At 40.4% G+C, this 20,380-nt stretch overlaps 2 protein-coding genes and 1 long non-coding RNA gene across 3 annotated transcripts in view; all 3 read right to left on the bottom strand.

The window, feature by feature from the left end:
• Positions 1–6,810, bottom strand: part of LOC121648531 (zinc finger protein 501-like) — a 28,024-nt gene extending 21,214 nt beyond the window's left edge. The window contains exon 1 of the mRNA XM_041998725.1: positions 6,572–6,810. The gene's annotated coding sequence lies outside the window, so the exon portion shown is untranslated. The remainder of the gene's footprint in view (positions 1–6,571) is intronic.
• A 7,321-nt stretch (positions 6,811–14,131) lies between these two features.
• Positions 14,132–16,010, bottom strand: LOC121648530 (gastrula zinc finger protein XlCGF8.2DB-like). Its single transcript, XM_041998724.1, has one exon. The coding sequence runs from the start codon at positions 16,008–16,010 to the stop codon at positions 15,132–15,134; it is 879 nt and encodes a 292-aa protein (XP_041854658.1). The 3' UTR covers positions 14,132–15,131.
• A 34-nt stretch (positions 16,011–16,044) lies between these two features.
• On the bottom strand, positions 16,045–19,862 carry LOC121648336. The gene is made up of 3 exons (XR_006011956.1): positions 19,199–19,862; positions 16,331–17,013; positions 16,045–16,162 (listed from the first exon to the last, which is right to left on the bottom strand). It is a non-coding gene; the product is annotated as an uncharacterized LOC121648336 (long non-coding RNA).
• Between the last annotated feature and the right edge of the window lie 518 nt (positions 19,863–20,380).

Here is a 20,380-nt window from a genome sequence, read left to right as displayed (position 1 = left end):
GACACATCTACATAAACATCTGACATGTGGTTGTTAAAACTTTCTCTCATCCAACCTGTTGTGACCGCTTAGGCCCATAAAGTTTATCGAGCTGTTTTTGTCCCAATTCTTTCTCTTCCCGACCAAGGAACAGCAAACGCCTGATTACTATCATTAAGTGTGTTACGAGCGAATTTGTCCCGACAATCGGCTCTGAAATGGGTAGTGGCTGACAATCGGAAGAATTGAACATGTTCAGTATTTACAACCAAAACTCTTGACGTGTGTGAGGAAAAGTGACGACTCCTGAGTTTCATGCAGGAAAAAAAGTCATGTGTTTACCATGTAAAACACATCCACAAACATGCACTACATATGGAGCTGTTAACTAAAACCTCAGATATCAACATTTAACAAACACAGAAATCTGCCACCACATCTTTTACAACCAGACAAACACACTGATGAAGTTAAAAGGTTCCATCATCAGTACCTAACCTGGACTAATAAAATGTTCCTTATTGGTACAGTTCTGCAGCTGTTTCTGAGTTGGACAAGGACTAATGTGGACAGTAAGTACAGACCAAGCAGCCAAAAGTGTAAAAAAAAAAATCACCTGTCAGTTTAACTCAGCACATTATATTAACTGATATTTTATCTATGATAGCAGGAAATCCTGACCTACTTTCTATCCAGGGTTGCAATAACCAGTAGCTTTATGTTTCAGCTAACAGCAGATAGAGCAGCACTACAACAAACCACGGCAACAAGCTTTGACAGTAAGTCGTACCAGGGTCATTATTACAGCTTCTTAAAATGGGTGATGAAGAATATCAAGTAGTGATTATCATGTCATGTTTAATATAAATCTGCAGCTCCTCACCAGCCGCCTCACCTGTATCACAGCAGTTATCAACCAGTCTGTTGCTGCTGTCGATGGAGACTTTGAAATTATCACGTCATCTCATCCTGAAGTGCTTTTTTATTTTTTAAAATAAGGCCCCTCTCTGCTCCCTCTTTCCTCTGATTCCATTTGCGCCACCACATTCCTCTTCCTCTCAGCTGTTCCGCCTCCGCGGGCTTTGCTTGTGTTGATTAATCTTTTTATTTTTTTTAATCTGGACTAGACTACTGACTGATTTGTATTAGTTTATAGTGAAAACGGACTAGAACAAGAGCATCATGTCATTTTTTACAAGTAGGCCAGTCACTTATGACCCAGAGCACTTCCACCAAGTGCACACTTCATAGGGGACCATAGGGTGTAGTGTAGGTATTGGAACAGGGCCCTAGTCCTCCGAGCGGACAAAGTCGAAACGTAGAAGACGAACAATAGCAACAAGTGGGGTTTCATGAGATGGCGGAGTGAGCAGACGTACCTCGTGCAGGCTCCCGAACCTAACTTTACCAGACCTTCCCAAACACTTTTCCCAGGTCCTCTCAGCTTGTAAACCACGCTCTGACAGCTGCAGGAAACCTTTTTTGTCTTCTTTTCTTCCAACCAGCTTCTTTTTTTTCTTTATACAACTCCCTCAAAGTATTTTCTTCGCAAGCATGGCTGGAGTTAGCATGGATCATGGCTACTCGCTAGCCACCCTGCAACAAGCTTGTGACGAAGACATCGAGTGGCTGGACCAACAAGCGGAAGAAAGCACCTGCCTGAAACAACCAAACGACCCACAAACGAGTAGACACCATACCCCACTGAAAAGTCCAAAACCAAAAAAATCCAAGACTGCTGATCCGGAACGTGAAGTCTCCAATAGCATGCTTCTTAATGCCATCCACAGCCTTGCTCAAAAATTTGATATTCAAGGTGAATCTATACAGGCTTTTGAGTGGCAGCTGAAAGAAAACACTGATGCAGTTGTCAAGATAAAAGAGTTGGTTGACACCAATACTTCTGCCCTAAAAAATGTAAACAAATTGAAGACTCAAATGACTGCACTCCAAAAAGAGAACATGGAGCTCAAGGATCGCCGCTTGGAGCATGCAAGATACAAACGAAATTTGTACGTTTGAATGGCTTACCTGAAAAAGATGGTGAAAACGTCAGAGAGGAAGTGATTAAGATCATAGCTGAAATTGTTCCCATGTCAACTCAGCAACTCCAGAACACAGTGGATAAGGTGCACAGGCTGGGCCAGAAGACCAAAACGGACAGACCCAGACAAATCATCATCCAATTCGGGATGAGAACAGTTCGTGATCAAGTTTGGAAAATGTCCAAGAATTCCAGGATCTGCAATGACCGGAAAATTCGCTTTAGGGAGGATTTCTGCAAGGAAGACCGCGAAGCACACACCCGCCTGTGGCCAAAGGTGGAGGAAGCGAGGAAGAAGGGACTCAAAGCTTTCCTTCGCGACGGCTGCGCCTTCATCAACAAACGCCAAGTGACAAACTGATCTCCTTTTTTCTTCTTCTCCTCCTGACTTTAGCTGCTAATGGATGAAGGTATACCAAATTTGTCTTTCGTCGGTTTCATCCATGCTTTTTCACAATACCAAACGTTTTGCTGGAAAGGGGGTAATAGAGAGAAAGAAGAAGAATAAGAGGAAAAGTAAAAAATTATTAAAAAAAAAAATATATAAAAAAAAGGGAAAGAAAATTGAAATGATAATAGAAAAAGGAATTAAAAGTAATAATATATATATATATATATATATATATATATATATAATTAAAAAAATAAATAAATAAAAAGGAAAGAGGGAAAAATATAAGAAATAGATGGGGGTGGATAGGAAGAACAGTTGCTGCAAGCTTTATGCCCCCCCCCCTCCCCCCCTTTTTGTTTTTTTGTTGGTCTATGTTTATGTTATGCCTGCACGGTATAGTTGCCCTTACTCAGGTTCTACTTATGGCACTTTCATTGTTCTCATTAAATGTTAGAGGCTTAAAGAACAGCACAAAACGCAAGGCAATTTTTTCTTTTCTGCAAGGAACAACCTAGAATTAACTGTTATCTTTTTTTTTTTTTTATGTTAATTTCTGGAGATCTTAATGGGGATGCACCAATGACTTATTTTTTTCGCATGGAACCGCACACTCAGCGGGTGTGGCCATTTTCTTTAACCACAATGATGGCAAAGTCATTGAACAGAAGGGTGACAATGAAGGCCACTGGCTTATGATTATTATTGAACTCAGTGACTGTAAATACATCTTGGCTAACATCTATGGTTACAATAACCAATCTAAAAATAGGAGACTAATGCGCAACGTGAATACCATGATTGATGAATGGAAGTTTATGTTCTCTACAGACAAGGTCATAATAGCAGGCGACTTTAATGTGGTCCCAGATGAATGGCAAGATATGTCGCCAACCTTGCTTACTACTCATGCTTTCAACCCTGTTATCGCAAACTTCTTGAGGTCCCTTGACCTGATTGACATATGGCGCAAAAATAACCCAGATAAAATGCAATATACTTGGAGTAATAAGGCTGACTGTCCTAAATATTCTAGGATAGACTACTGGCTGATATCAAGCAACTTGGTTGAATTATCTTCTAGCTGTGAAATTTACCCCTCTCCTCTCACTGACCACTGTGCGATTTCCCTATCTATCTCAGCACAAAAGGACTACATACTACCAAAAACATCTCTTTGGAAATTCAATAGTCATCTTTTAAGTCAAAAGTTATTCTGTAATAAAATTTTTGCCTTAATTAGAGATACTATGAAGTTAAATGATTTAAGTCCCCTTAAAAAATGGGAATGGTTGAAATTTAAAGTTAGGGAAATCAGTATTCAGGAAGGGAAGAAAATGGCGGTTAAGAGAAGACAACAACAATCTGAACTAATATTTCAAATTAACTCGCTTTACAACCAAGATATTTGAATGGACAGAAAAAATGCAGAATTGCTTGCACTACAATCAAAATTAGTTGACTTTTACACCGAGAAGGCCAAAGGTGCTTCATCCTATTTTTTCAACTTGGAAAAAAACAGACAATCTAAAAAGGTTATAAACAAACTAAACATTGAGAACTGTATTACTGACGACCAGAATAAGATCGATAACTATATTTGTAACTTTTATAAGAGCCTATATAGTTCAAAATACATAGACAATGAAGCTACCCTTTTCCTGGACATGATCAGAGAATTACCTCCTAAAATCGATGATAACTTTAAATCCCTGACAGAAGCTAAAATGACAATCACTGAACTGGACGATGCCCTGTCTCAAATGTCCAACGGCAAGTCTCCCGGCCCTGATGGCCTCACTGTAGAATTCTTTAAAGATTTTTGGGGTGAAATCAGATTTTTAGTATACGAGGCCTTTACGGGATGTATTGAAAATAACATGTTGTCACCAACTATGAAACAAGGTTTAATTACTCTCATACCTAAACCCAACAAAGACAAACTTTCCTTGGACAACTGGAGACCTATTACACTTCTATGCGTAGATTACAAATTGCTAGCTGACGTTTTCGCAAATAGACTTAAAAGAGGCTTAAATACAATTATTGACGAGACACAATCGGCATTCATAAAAAGTAGACATATTCATAACCACACACGTTTAATCCTAGATATACTTGATTACAGTTCTCTAGTCCCTCAAGAAAGTCTAATCCTTTTTCTAGACTTCTTTAAAGCCTTTGACTCCCTAGAGCACCCGTTTCTATTTAAATCCTTAGCCATGTTTGGATTCGGGAAGAACTTTTGTAGAGTTATTCAAATGTTTTACAAAGATATTTCCAGCAGCATCTCCCTTTCTCGGGGTCCCTCCACAAGATTTCCAGTAAATCGGGGCATCCGTCAAGGCTGTCCAATTAGCCCCCTCCTATTTATTAGCGCTAGTGAAATGTTGGCAATTCATCTTAAAAACTCCTCTGACATCAGGGGCATAAACATATTGGGGAAAGAATTTGTAATCAGTCAGTTTGCAGATGACACAGCATTACTGCTCAACAATGGTGATATGGTTCCCAAAGTATTAGACAAAGTTAACTTTTTTCCAAAGCATCTGGTTTAGCTCTTAATCGCCAAAAATGTGAAATTCTGACTGTCCATGATAACAACCAAAGGCATATTGATAACATCCCGGTAAGATGTGAGGTCAAATATCTCGGCCTAAAAATATCAAGAAATCGGCAGAACAGGGTAACCTTGAATATTTCTCCTAGACTGAAATCCATCCAAAAATCTTTAAACCACTGGCTATCACGTGATATATCTCTGCTAGGCCGCATTCTCCTGTCAAAAGCTGAGGGGATTTCAAGTCTCATTTACCCCTGTCAATCCCTATTTACACCATCTGATGCTATAAAAACAGCTAACTCTATTATTTTTAATTTCATATGGAAAAACAAAACTCACTATTTACGTAAATCTCAACTGGTCAGGGATTATAACAATGGGGGTTTGAGAGCCATGGAATTTGAATTGGTAATAGCTGCTCTTAGGATCAAATGGCTGAAAGAGTGCATTTCTCAGTCCCAGTCAATATGGTATCATATTCCTAACCAACTATTTAACAAGATTGGTGGTATTAATCTCCTACTTAGATGTGATTTTGAAGTACCTAAAATTTCTGTTCACCTCTCGGACTTCCACAAACAAGTATTACTGTATGCAAAGATGTTATTCACCCACAATTTCTCCCCACATAAGTATATATTATGGAATAACAGAGTTATTACCATCAACAGGAAATCTTCATTCAAACCCGACTGGTATGAAAAGGGAATTCTCTTTGTGCATGATATGCTAGATTCCAATGGTCAAATACTATGCTTTAATGACTTTGTGACCAAATACAATATTAGTATTTCAAAAAAGAAATATGATCAATTCTGTAAACCTATCCCCATCCCCTCACTGCGTCTATCCAAAATGCTATGCCGCTTCCCCCGACTCCCCCATCCCTGCCCACTCTTTTAATTGGAGATATAAACTTGTTTGATAAAAAGTGCAATAATAAATTAATTAGCTTAATCTTCAAACAAAACCTTTTTGGAGACTTTACCTCTCCTTCTGTTGGAAACCACATCGAAGCTTCCCTTAAAAAGAAGGCATTCTCGACATATAAATCATACCCTATCTTACCTAAAGTTAAGGAAACTCATTTTAAAATAATTTCGGCTATATACCCTGTTAATAATTATATGCATGAGAGGTTTAAATTTGATGTGGATCCTTGCTCCTTTTGTTCTTCCAAGGCAGAACTATTTTTCATCTTTTCTATGAATGCTCTATTGTCAACTTGTTTTGGTCTGGCATCCACAGTTGGCTATCCCTAAGATTGAATAACATTCCTGTGTTTGTTTATAATGATGTTATTTACAATAAATTCTATTGTAAAAACAAAACAAACAAACAAAAAAAAAAAAATTATGACCCAGACCACCGCTCTTCCTGTGGCCGTGAGATAGTCCGGGCCTGTTACAGAATAACTCTTCTTCCATTCTTACAACATGTCCTGCCAGACATTACAGTGTATTTTTATTTATTTATTTCACTAGTTTTATTTAAAGACCTAAAGAAAAAATCCGCCACAATTGCAAATCACATCAACCCCACACAGCCACCACTCTTACCGATTAAACTGAACACATAAATAGTAAATTCTTACTTCATTCTCCACGAGGCTTCCCTCGATAACAAGTCTTTGTCCGGTCCTTCTTCAGTCCCGTCTTTCCTCCCCAGCGTGATGGTGTCCACAGAGGACAGAAACGAACAATCATCAGTATCTAAAATACGTCGGAGGCTCCAGGTGTAGTTTAAAGTGTGAATTGCTGTTGCAGAAAATACAGTGAAAGGACGTGAATTAACTTTTTTCTCTGACCAACATAACGTTGCAGTACGGCAGTCTTCTTCTTCTTCTTCTTCTTCTTCTTCTTCTTCTTCTTCTTCTTCTTCTTCGGCGGCTCGCACTCAACGACTTGGTGCATTTTCGCCACTACCTGGTCAGGAGTGTGAACTGCAGACATTTATCTGCTACACGAACGAACAAAAAAGGACGGACTGAACTTTAGAAAACGTCTGTATACCCTTGTATTGAGCTCCCGAGACAAAGATTTAATTTAACAGAAATAACTTATCATTTTGTGACACAGAAAAAGAAACCCTGATTCACCTGTTCTTTGACTGTGTTTATGTTTAACAGCTTTAGACCTCTTTTCAAAGTTTTATTATAGAGCATGATAGTGATTTTCCCAAATTAAAATTCGAATGTATTAAATTTGGGCTCACAGTAGGCGACAAATACAAAAAACGTTTGTATAACTCCCTAATTTTATTAGCAAACACTTCATCCACAAATGTCGTTATTTAAAAATGAAGCCATTGCTTGTGATGTTTAGGAATGAGTTGTTGCATTAAAAAAAGAAACAAACAAAAAAGAAAAAGAAAAAACTGTTAAAATTTGTTGAGACAAAGCAAGCCTTGGACATTTACAATTATTTCAGCACTTGGACTTTTAACTAGACCTTTTTTTCTTTCTTTTTTTTTTCCTTATTTTGTTTCAATTCAGTCTGTCTTGTTATTGACTCTGAATGTGCTCCCAGAGATTTAAATTTTTGTCAAGATCAGTCTGTATACTTTTATTTTTATATTTTTAATATTTTATATTAATTTAATCATTCACAAAAAAATTTGGGACTCCGATGAAAACCAAAGCAATAAACTGACAATAAACTGGTGTTTCTAGTCTGCATCTGTCCCTTTCAGCATTAAGTCAAAATAACGCACACCTGGCAATGACTTTTTGTCCAAATTAACAGATAATCAATATAGTGCTTCAACTGATTAAGTACAAGTGCAGGCAAAGAGGTTTGCTGTAATCAGAAAATCAGAAAAATCAAACATCTTGCTGCTGGGTTGTCGCTACAATAGTGGCCTGGTCCAGATCATAGTCCGTCGATGGTCCGGACCACTGTAATGAGTCGTCCCAGAGCCATCGATATACTCAGAGTGGCAACACTCTCATTGACTCCCATGTACAAAAAATGGCGGCGCACTTCCGCGTTACTGGAGACGTTCAATAGTTCCAAACACCAGATCAGACTGCGGTCATCGCCAATGCATTCCGTTCATATTCAGAGGTAATGCAATATCAGTCACGGAAACGCACGTATATTTTGTCGGAGGTTATGCAATAAAATAATTGTCTGTTCAATGTGATAAGCTTTTCTTTAAATGTATTTTGCCTTTGTATGTTATAGATATTGTCCTTTTACCTCATGGCCTCCCAGCTTTTTCTGTTTAGTTTGAATAAGTGTGGTCACGGTCTTATATTATTTATTTCAGTGTACTAATCAAGGGCATTGTTATTCATAGATTCATAGAATTTTAGGTTCAATATGACTTAGGTTAATGGAAACATATTAAAAAATTAATAAAAGGGTATTGTTCTGTCACCTCTGTAGACATGACGTACTTTACACAGTTTCTTATTGTTGCTTATTTGTGCAGCTGTATTAAAATCCTTCCTGCCGACTATTACAAGCCACCTTTTCCTCTGTTCTGGGTCCCTCGGAAATCCATACATTGGGAAGCCCCTCTCAGACCGGTTGGAGCATCCAAATGCTGCACAGTTCACCATGATTGACTGTTTTCTTGTCTGTAAAATGTTATATGTTACCAGGGGGGTGTGTAACATAAATCCAATAAAAACAAACAACGTAAAGTTTTAACTCAATTTATTTATCAAATACAATGAGGGACCATCCCCATATTCTCCTCCTGTCATCCAACTCGGAACCAGTTTACTCCCACCTGAACTATACCCGCACACTACAAAGGCAGAGGATCCGCTTAGGTAACCGGCCCTAAAAGCGGGCCAAACCAAAACCGTACACGATTGCACTGCAAACTAACACGGCATATCTGCATGCAAAAGAGTCAGGTGTAAACGTGTCTGAGCGGCTACAGACAGGAGGACTAAAGTCATTCTCAGGGGCTGAAGATGAGGTACATATCAATGCTGAGGTGGAAGTGCACATCACCATACTGGACACAGCTTTTGAGACAATCAACAGGAGATCTGTCATACATGGCCCTCTCCTTGCTGATTTTGCATGGCTGGACCCCATAAAGTAAGATGTTTCTCTTCCTAGTAATGCACTTCAAAACCTCAGCACATGTCTCCTCAAGTTTGACAGCAGGGCTACAGTAAATAACCTCTAGTCAGAACTGAAAAATTTTGCTGGCCAGTGTGACAGACATAGGGCATCACATATAGATGAGTACAAGACCAGAACAGTGGATGGATCTGCAAAATGGGAAGAAGAAAGTGAAATTGTGACCAAAAGCTGTTATTCTTGCAAAAATTGCCCACTGTGCTGCTACCAAATTCTCTGGCAGTTCAACATGCTTTCAGATGCCTATCATCTCCTTGGGCTTGCATACAAGTACCTGCTGATCCTCTCCCTGACTCAGGTGGCCCGCGAAAGAACATTCTCAACACTCAAGTTCACTAAAAGCAGACTCCGAAGCAGCCTGTCCGCAAACAGGCTGGAGATGTTTATGCTGATGGCCACTGAAAAGGATAGTCTCATGTCATTGGACTCTGACATGGTTATTGACCGGGCAGCTGAGAAGAGTAAGCTGTTCAGAAAGCTGCTTTTGTAGCCTGATGAGGTAAAATAAAATGATCAAAACACTTCTTCTAATATATCAGATATGAGATTAAACATTATTTCACACATTATAGTCAAAAGAAAAAAATTGGCATCTGGAGTGCAAAAAAGTAAAGTGCTCAGAAAATGATTATAGTAAAATAAATTAGAATAAGTGCATCTTAAAAGGTCTTAATGCATAAGACACAGATTGAATGAATATTATAATGAGGTAATGTGTATAAACAGCTGTTTTCTTCTGTTAAGCTCTCACTGTCTCTTATAAAATGCTGTCACTCACTTTTGGAAGCCTGCTGTGGTTTCCTCTAAGTACTGGATAGAATACATGATTCAACTATTTTCTAGAGTACAGATACCAGTACTTTGATCATCTGAGCAAGTCCATCAAGTGTCATCCTTTTTCTGTGTCTCCCTTCACTTTTGAAAGGTTTCCAATTTTGAGGAAATATTCTGTGTTGCTATGCTGAGTGTTGCTGCTGTGGAGGTCTAAGGTGACTGTATTGATGTAGTGAGTATACATTTTTTTTTAAATAAATGTCAAAATGAGAGGAAAGGAGGAGACTAAGCTTCCTTATTTATATATTTGTTCCAGTGTTAAGACATTTTATTTATTTTGAATACCTGTCTGATCATATATTGTACTTATTATTGTGTGTGTGTGTGTGTTCTATTTGACCTGTACTGTTGCAACAAAGCAAATTCCCCACTGAGGGACTAAAATACATTTCTTCTTCTTCTTCTTCTTCTTATTATTATTATTATTGTTATTATTATTATTATCACTTTAAGCGGTATTCCTAAAATTATATTTTTAATCATCTACATATCACCCATGGGACGAATATTAACACCTTCCAGTTGCGGCCTTACGCAAGACCCTTAACACTACAGCCTAACCTTTGTAAGTCTCTGGAAAAAAATAAAGTGTTTGCTAAATGACTGTAATGTAATGTAATCTCGAAGTTTCCACTAGGTACTATATAGAATGATGGGAAAAGGGAGTTGGGTGTTTGTTCAAATTTATGAGACAAGCACATATAACTCAACAAGGCAGTGTAAAGGCAGTCTCATAAGAAAGTTATTTTTCATAGGCGTGGTCGTCTTTTCCATCAATACCTAGTGGGCCAGTCTCGACTTAAAATGTCCGGGCCGATCTTTTGTCCCAGTCCAGCCCTGGCTGCACCACAATTTTCTCTACACGAATGAGGACAAAACAGAGTATATTTTTATTGGTGATCCTGGATCTACTGATCTTGGTGCACTGACTTCTAGATTCAGACCAACTGCGAAAAACCTTGGGGTCATTTTTGATCATTTTAAATGTGAAAAACATAAAGACAGTGTAGTCAAATCTAGTTTTTACTAACTTTGACTCTTGGTCAAAGTTAAGCCATTTTTAAACTGCTTGGAACTGGAAAATGCTATCCATTCTTTCATCAGCTCCAGAATAGACTATTACAATACCCTTTATGTTGGAGTCTCCGGCTGGTGCAGAATGCTGCGGCTCGTTTTTAAAACAGACCCAGGAGGGAGCACATTACTTCGGTTCTGCAGTCGTTCCACTGGCTTCCAGTTTCTGTTAGAACTGATTTTAAGATCTCACCTCTCATTTTAACTGGGTGCGTATGCACCACATTATGGTTGCACCATGTTTCTTTTGTTTTTTTGCGCTGTGATCTACACGTGTCAGGTGTCGCATCCGCAAGTGCAGTCCAACTAGAAGGATCTGAGAGATCACGAAATCACTGGACAAGTGGAGAACCTTGTGACTCTCCACTTCCAGGATAAACGTCTCATCATCCATGATGAAAAAGAAAATCCACTGAGACCCTCTGACCGATTAAAGACGTAATGTTTTCATGGTTCAGCAGCGCAGATTTGCAAGGGGGCTTCTATTTGGAAAAATACGGGAAGCTTTTACACTGCTCCCGTGTCCGACTTCCTGTCTGCACCTATCCAAACTGCAGAATTTGACGCATTCTGGTTGTGTGCTCTGTCAAAAAATAGACTAGGAGCACTTTAGGGGAGAGCCGCGACAAGGCGCTTCTGGGATGCTTCTGATATGCGCTGCGGCACACCCGGTGGAAACCAAAATTTTGACTAAAACGGCAGCGTATAGCAGCGGCACAGCCATAACATGGCTAACACGCACCGGTGGAAATCAGGGGTTATTGTTTGTTTTTAAAGCTCTTAATGGCCTCTGTCCATTCAATTTATCTGACATGGGGTCTCTACAAAACCCAAACAGAACTCTTCTAGCCAACTTTTGCTGGAAGTCCCAAAAGCCAAGTACAAACACTGGAGCGACCGGCTTTCTCTGTGGCCAGGCCCAGACTCTGGAACAGTCTTCCCCCTGATATACGCACTTTAACTGATCTGGGTCTTTTTAAGTCTGGAATAAAATAATATTTCTTCAGACGAGCTTTTAATACCCAGTAATATTGTAATTTTTTTTTTTTTTATTTTATTTCATTGTATTTTACTGATGTACTTCCTGTTTCATCATTTTACTACACTCGCAGTGGTTTTATTGTACAGCAAAATGGGACTACTTTGAATGTTGTAAACTGCCATATAAATACATTTTGATAGATTGATTATTTTGATAAGACTGGCTCATCAAAATAGAAATTCTTTTGCATCATCGTGGTTTTAATTATTCCCTACTGAGTTACCATGGTAACTGGTGCTGGAGAACAAGTCTACTCTGGGCAGGGCTAAGTGTCAAGCTTAATTAAAAGAATATCTGACGGTTGAAATGTGATTCCAAAAAAAGCTTTCCACCAGTTTAATTGATTCTATTAAAATTTTTGTTGTTTTCAAACAAAAAAAGCTTTAAAAGTCTATAATATTAATTATTTAAAGATCCTCCTACTCTGTCTCCCACTGGTTTGTGTAAAAAACAAAACAAAATGTTCAATTGAGGTTTAAGCAGTACAGAGCGAGACCAACACTTTCCTGGAGAATCAGACAAAAAAAAAAAAAAAAAAAAAAGTGTGAGAGATATTTGTTCGAGACCCAATTAGAAAATGCTGCTAGCTTGAGTCAGACTTTATGGGTGACTCTCTTTCTTGAAATCAGGGTTAAAAACTTTTCGATCAGCTGTCTATTATCAAAGCAACTGTTAAATTCCCCACACTGGAACTTTATTTCTTGCGTTTTATCCATTTCATTTTAGCTTTTTACTTTCTGTTTTTAATTTTGTTTATTTCTTTTAAAGTTTGCTTTATAATGCACTTGTTATTGCTTCCTGCACCCCGTTGTAATGTTTTCTGTTTTATGTAAAGCACTTTGAATTTTCTTGTAAATCAAATCAAATCATCAAATGAAATTTTATTTTTAATGCACTTTTCATGCACAAGGCAACACAAAGTACCATACATAATAAAAACAAATCATGCATATTGAATACAAAATTTAAAAGCCTTCACATAAAAAAGTATAACAAAAAAAAGGACACACCTCATAATTGTTCACACACAATCGCACACATATACAAACCAAGCTTCATGCGCACTCGCCCTGCCCACCCATACCCCATTCTGTACAAACATGAACTATTATTAAGAACTGCCTCTGAACTTCAAATAAGTATAAAAGTAGTAATAAAATGCAAACATCTGGCTCAACACTGCTGTGAGGAAACAATAGCTTGGGGATCCATTCACACCGGAACCCAGCCCACCCATGGGCACACTGGGCGCCACCACAGGAACCACCCAGGCCAGGGAAGGATGGGGTCCACACCACAGCCACAGGGCTGCAGTGCAGGACCCCCACCCACCCAGACAAGAGCAGTCACCATGGAAACAACCTCGAAGAGCAGGAAGAGCCACCGGTGTGAAGGACCACCAGGGGGAAAACACTGGAGTTAAAAAGTAAAAATAAGAATAAATAAACTTAGAAAAAATAAGAACTAATAAGAGTGATAAGAATAAAAATACAGATAAAGTAGTTCAGGAAAAATATAAAACGAAATAACAAAATAAAACAAGATAAAATAAAAGCATTTATAAAAACTACTTAATAAAAAATAAAACAGTAAAACAGAAAGCCATATAAATAGGTAGCAAAATATTATCAGAATATACGACTAAATAAGCAAAATTCTAAACAATAGCTAATAAAATTTAAAACATCAACAGTCTCTGCAGCCCTGAGGCTCTCTGGCAAGCTGTTTTACAGTCGAGGCCCGTAGTGGTGGAACGAAGCCTCACCATAAGTCTTGGTTCTGACTTTGGGAACAAATAAAAGACCAGTACCAGAAGACCTCGGGGTCTGCGAGGGTTCATACTCTAAAAGCAGGTCTGATAAATAAGAAGACCCAAGACCATTAATCAAATCTACTAGAAATAAAAGCATGCACCTCGGTCCTGGCAAGAGGGAAAAAAGGGTGGAGTCTGGCTATGTTTTTAAGATGATAAAATTCTGTCTTTGAGACATTTCTAATGTGTGGAATAAAATCCAGCTCGGAGTCAAGAAGGACACCCAGATTTCTCACACACTGGAAATATATGTTTTGTAATTTTGGTAAAATGCTCTCTCTCTTGTCTTCAGGACCAATAATTAAAACTTCTGTTTTGTCCTGACTGAGCTGTAAGAAGTTCTCTGCCATCCATGACTTAATATCTAAAATACAGTTTAAAAGAATGTTAACTGACTTCAGGTCATCAGGAAACACAGCGATGTAAAGCTGCATATCATCAGCATAGCTGTGAAAATCAATGCCGTGTCTCTTGATGACATCCCAAAGTGGCAACATGTACAAATTAAAAAGAAGTGGACCTAGAATTAATCCTTGGGGAATACCAAATTGGATATTATGGATCTTTGAGAAGCATGTATCCATATTTACATAAACACTATTGATCTGTGAGATAGGAGTAAAACCATTTAAGAACAGTACCTGAGAGGCCCACCAGACATTGAGTCTGTTTAATAAAATCTGGTGAGCTACTGTATCAAAGGCAGCACTTGGATCCAGTAGAACCAGAACTGAAAGTTTCTGTGCATCAAAATTACACCTGAGGTAATTAACAATCTTTACAAGGGCATCTCGGTACTGTGGTTCTTCCTAAAACCAGATTGATGTTTTTCCAAAATACTGTTTTTATCCAAGAACCCTTTTTTTTTTTAATCCTTTGTCGATGATATTACTTAAAAATGGTAGGTTGGATACTGCTCGGTAATTATTAAAAACAGTGGGGTCTAAATTACTCTTCTCTAGAAGGGGTCTCACCACAGCCATTTTGAAGGCAGATGGGAAAAGACTCGTCTGAAGAGAATAATTCACTATATTTAAAAAATCTTACTGAAAGAAACCACAAAATATTTTTAAAAGTGATGTGGGAATCGGGTCTAAAAGGCAGGTTGTCCTGGTTGATGCATCTTTGCACCAACCAGGACAAAACTCTCCAGTGTTTCCTCATGTAAAAGTAGAGGTTCAGATCTGTTAAAATCAAAATGATGAAATGTGCTATACAAATAAACGTGACTTGCGTTGATCAATTTTCATGGAATACCCCCCGTAAATATATACTAACCAGCACATATCTACACTGTAAACGGTTTGTCTCCTGTGTGGATTCTCATGTGTCGGGCTAAATGTGTCTTTTGACTAAATCTATATCCACATTCATTACAGCTGAATGGTTTGTCTCCTGTGTGGATTGTCATGTGTTTGGTTAAGCTTGTCTTTCGACTAAATCTATGTCCACATTCATGACAGCTGAATGGTTTGTCTCCTGTGTGGATTCTCATGTGTCGGGTTAAATGTGTCTTTTGACTAAATCTATATCCACATTCATTACAGCTGAATGGTTTGTCTCCTGTGTGGATTCTCATATGTTGGGTTAAGCTTGTCTTTCGACTAAATCTATGTCCACATTCATGACAGCTGAATGGTTTGTCTCCTGTGTGGATTCTCATGTGTCGGGTTAAATGTGTCTTTCGACTAAATCTATGTTCACATTCATCACAGCTGAATGGTTTGTCTCCTGTGTGGATTCTCATGTGTCGGGCTAAATGTGTCTTTTGACTAAATCTATATCCACATTCATCACAGCTGAATGGTTTGTCTCCTGTGTGGATTGTCATGTGTTGGGTTAAATGAGTCTTTCGACTAAATCTATGTCCACTTTCTTCACAGCTGAATGGTTTGTCTCCTGTGTGGATTCTCATGTGTCGGGTTAAATGTGTCTTTCGACTAAATCTATGTTCACATTCATCACAGCTGAATGGTTTGTCTCCTGTGTGGATTCTCATGTGTTGGGTTAAGTTTGTCTTTTTACTAAATCTACGTCCACATTGATCACATCTGAATGGTTTGTCTCCTGTGTGGATTCTCATGTGTTCGGTTAAGATTGCCTTTTCATTAAATCTATGTCCACATTCATCACAGCTGAATGGTTTGTCTCCTGTGTGGATTCTCATGTGTTGGGTTAAGTGTGTCTTTCGACTAAATCTATGTCCACATTCATCACAGCTGAATGGTCTGTCTCCTGCGTGGATTCTCATGTGTTGGGTTAAGTTTGCCTTTTGACTAAATCTATGTCCACACTCATCACAGCTGAATGGTCTGTCTCCTTTGTGGACTCTCATGTGTTGGGTTAAGTGTGCCTTTTGCCTAAATCTATGTCCACATTCATCACAGCTGAATGGTTTCTCTCCTGTGTGGATTCTCGTGTGTATACTGAGAAGTGTTTTATGACCGAATATTTTTCCACAAACATCACATCGAACTGTTTTTTTACCTGTGTGGACTCTCTTGTGGATATTTAGATTGGGTGTCACTCTAAAACATTTCTTTCTGTTCAAACAGCTCAAAGACCTTTTTGTTAAGTGTCTCTGGAGAGTTGGTTGGTCGTCAAACTCTTCACCACATTCAGAGCAGCTCTGTGATTTTTTGGCCGTGTTAGACTCCACATCACTGTTTACACCTGATCCATGTGCCTTGTTGTCATTCCAGCTTTTATCATTGTCTTCCATTTCAGGTCCAAAATGTGACGAATGTTCTATCTCAGAAAAGCCTGAAGCCTTTCTGTCACCGTTTGGTTGTAAATAACTGTTTGGGTCTGGATTAGTGGTTATTTCTTGTCCTCCAAAGTCATCTCCATCAGTTTCTGATTTAATCTGTTTAGCTGGGTTGTTGGGTGGAGGCTCTACCTCTGTGTTGCCTTCAGTTTTGGTTTGATGAAGATGGGCCGTATATGACCATGGCTGAAGTTCTTTATCATCATTTTCACTTTTCAAAGGAGCCATCATGATTGGTAAACTGGTGACACTCTCCACCATCCCATCATCAACTGCTTTCCATCCTGATTGGGACATAGTTCCTCTGGTTCCTCTTTTATTAGGTTGGGACTCTAGGACAAGACTTCATTTACAAGAACTCCCTCTGTAATCACCAACAGCTGCTGTACATCTGCAGGAAACACTGAAATGAAAAATAAAGTTAGATTTCAAGACCACGCAGCAGAAAAAATCCCACCTCATCCCCTCAGAGCTTCTTTAAAGTCACACCTTTAAAACATTGTCATAGAGGTGCTTTAAAAAATGGCCCATAGCCCATGGGGCCCGGTCTGGCTCAGCTCGAAAGGGTGACACTCTTTTGGGTGACTTACTCTCAAATGTACGTTGCTTTGGATAAAAGCGTCTGCTAAATGACTGTAGAATTGTGACATGGGCCCATCCTCCCATGGGCTCACCACCTGCAGGAGGGGGCACAGGGGTCAGGTGCAGTGTGAGCTGGGCGGCTGCCAGAGGCGGGAACCCTGGCGGTCTGATCTTCGGCTGCAGAAGCTAGCTCTAGGGACGTGGAATGTCACTACTCTGGTGGGAAAGGAGCCTGAGCTGGTGCACGAGGTTGAGTGGTTCCGGCTATATAGTTGGACTCACCTCGACGCACGGCTTAGGCTCTGGAACCACTGTCCTTGAGAGGGGCTGGACCCCCTTTTCTATACGTTGGGGTTTACCCCGGTGGACGAAAGGGTAGCCTCCCTCAGGTGAGGGGACGGGTCGTGACTGTTCTTTGTGCTTATGCACCAAATAGCAGCTCAGAGTACCCACCCTTTTTGGAGTCCTTGGAAGGGGTGTTGGAGAGCACTCCTACCGGGGACTCCCTCGTTCTGCTGGGGGACTTCAATGCTCATGTGGGCAATGACAGCGAGACCTGGAGGGGCGTGATTGGGAGGAATGGCCCCCCTAATCTAAATCCGAGTGGTTTTTTGTTGTTGGACTTCTGTGCTCGTCATGTACTGTCCATAACGAACACCATGTTCAGACATAAGAGTATCCCCATGTGCACTTGGCACCAGGACACTCTAGGCCGCAGTTCGATTATCGACTTTGTAGTTGTATCGTCGGACTTATGGCCACATCTTCTGGACACTTGGGTGAAGAGAGGGGTGGAGCTGTCAACTGATCACCACCTGGTGGTGAGTTGGCTCAGATGGTGGGGGAGGATGCCGGTCAGGCCTGGCAGACCCAAGCGTGTTGTAATGGTCTGCTGGGAACATCTGGCAGAGTCCCCTGTCAGAAAGAGTTTCAACTCCCATCTCCGGCAGAGCTAAAACCATGTCCCAGGTGAGGTGGGGGACATTGAGTCCAAATGGGCTGTGTTCCGTGCCTCTGTTGTTGAGGCGGCCAGCCACAGCTGTGGCCGTAAGGTTGTCGGTGCCTGTTATGGCGGTAACCCCCGAACTCGTTGGTGGACACCGGCAGGCCATGGAGAACGACTTCCGGACGGCTTCGAGGAGATTCTGGTCCACCATCCAGCGGCTCAGGAGGGGAAAGCAGTGCTCCGTCAACGCTGTGTACAGTGGGGATGGGGGGCTGCTGACCTCAACTCGGGACGTTGTGAGACGGTGGAAGGAATACTTCGAAGACCTCCTTAATCCCACCAACACGAAGCAGAGTCTGGGGTGGCTGGTGCTGGCTCTCCTATCTCTGGGGCTGAGGTCGCTGAGGTGGTTAAAAAGCTCCTCGGTGGCAAGACCCCGGAGGTGGATGAGGTCCGCCCAGAGTTACTTAAGGCTCTGGATGCTGTAGGACTGTCTTGGCTGACACGCCTCTGCAGCATTGCGTGGACATTGGGGACAGTTCCCCTGGACTGACAGACTGAGGTGTTGGTCCCCCTCTTCAAAAAGGGGGACCGGAGGGTGTACTCCAACTACAGGGGGATCACACTCCTCAGCCTCCCCCGTAAGGTATATTTAGGGGTGCTTGAGAGGAGGGTCTGTCGGATAGTCGAACCTCGGATTGAGGAGGAGCAGTGTGCTTTTCGTCCCGGTCATTGAACAGTGGAGTGCCAGACCCCCTTGGATAAGAGCTGCCCATTACCTGTACGACCGGAGTCAGAGCTTGGTCCGCATTGCTGGCAGTAAATCAGAATCATTTCCAGTGCGGGTTGGACTCCGCCAAGGCTGCCCTTTGTCACCGATTCTGTTCATAACCTTTATGGACCTTTAACAACAACAACAACAAAAAAAAACAAAGTTTTTTTGTTGTTAAAATTTAGTGCAAAAAAACATTTTGTGAAAACATCATGCCAGAGAATTGTGATCTCAATTCTGAGCACAAAAACGTGATTCACATTTTTTTCCTGAATTGTGCAGCTCTACCTTCATGTATCGTTCATGCACCAGCTGTCGAGCAGTGGATATGAAGGACAGAGACTTTTGTCTCCAACTGTCTCCAGCAAATGACCTTCAGGTGATACGGAACCACAGATTCTGCACACAGATACAGACACAGATTTTTTTTGTAATTCTGTCCAATCACTGTGACCAGTTGTTTGGCATTTAAAGACTGGCACAACCCCGCCCTGCCACCAACAAAGTTTCAAGTTAAATATGAAATAACCGGGTCAATTGTTCATTGCACATAAAGACACCAGCAGTTGAAATTAATTTTATTGGTACAATGTCTATTTTTTATGCAGTAGAATGACACATCAGCCTTAATGCAGTGGTGTAACAGGATGGATGTTCTGTATGTTAGAATACAGCTACAAGTAAGACAAGAAGCAGCAGCTCTGCAGGTGAACAGCTGCTTGAAGCAGGTGACTTCTATCATAGTTAAAGCAGCAGTCGTGTTTCTAATGTCAGTATGGCCAAATCCAGACACATTTTGAGTCAGGGTTAAACCATAATCTCACCTACAGGGCACCAAAGTAGCGAAAGTCATCGCTGCCTTCTGCAGCGACAAAAAAACAAATCAGAGCAGGTTGGTTTTGAAAGATCAACATATATCGATATAAACAACTTTACAGCAGCCTGTCCTCAGTCACCACACACATCCAGGAGGAAAAACCCTCAAGTCAGACTGTTCAGAAATGAACACTGCTTTATTCACCTTGTGCATTCCTATCGTGCACTCTCACCGCGGGTCCCTTTAAGATTCTGTGTTCACAGTTTCATCCAATGCCTGTGCATAGGTTCATGAGGGGGCCTGCAGGGGGTGCACGTGAACAGCGGATGGATTCACTGATCATCCAATCACAAGCCTGCATTCCCGTCACAGTGAATCAGCCTGCAGACCTAAGGGCTCCTCTGATGCTGTTCGTTCAGTATTACGAACAGTTTTTTTGTTCCATAATATTGCCTCAAGCTATTAATAAGTTTCCTTGTGTGCCTTCATGCGTCCAATGAACGTAAGTTTCACGATTTAATATGAACATGTTGCTCTGAGGTCGGACTGTATATAGTTAGCTGCAGGCTAATGATTAGCATCCCTTACTTGTGTATGGCATTCCACTCGGTTGTTAGCGTAGCTGCGAGAGCTATCTGTTCTGTTTCATAGAA

The sequence above is a fragment of the Melanotaenia boesemani genome, chromosome 11 (assembly GCF_017639745.1).
Source record: "Melanotaenia boesemani isolate fMelBoe1 chromosome 11, fMelBoe1.pri, whole genome shotgun sequence".
Lineage (NCBI taxonomy): Eukaryota > Metazoa > Chordata > Actinopteri > Atheriniformes > Melanotaeniidae > Melanotaenia > Melanotaenia boesemani.
The sequence above is the reverse complement of the archived record's forward strand: the minus strand, read 5'-3'. Positions and strand labels throughout refer to the sequence as shown.

Excerpts from the sequence above, each read along its gene's own strand:
- LOC121648530 (XM_041998724.1), bottom strand. The coding sequence starts at position 16,010 with ATGAGAATCCACACAGGAGACAAACCATTCAGCTGTGATGAATGTGGA.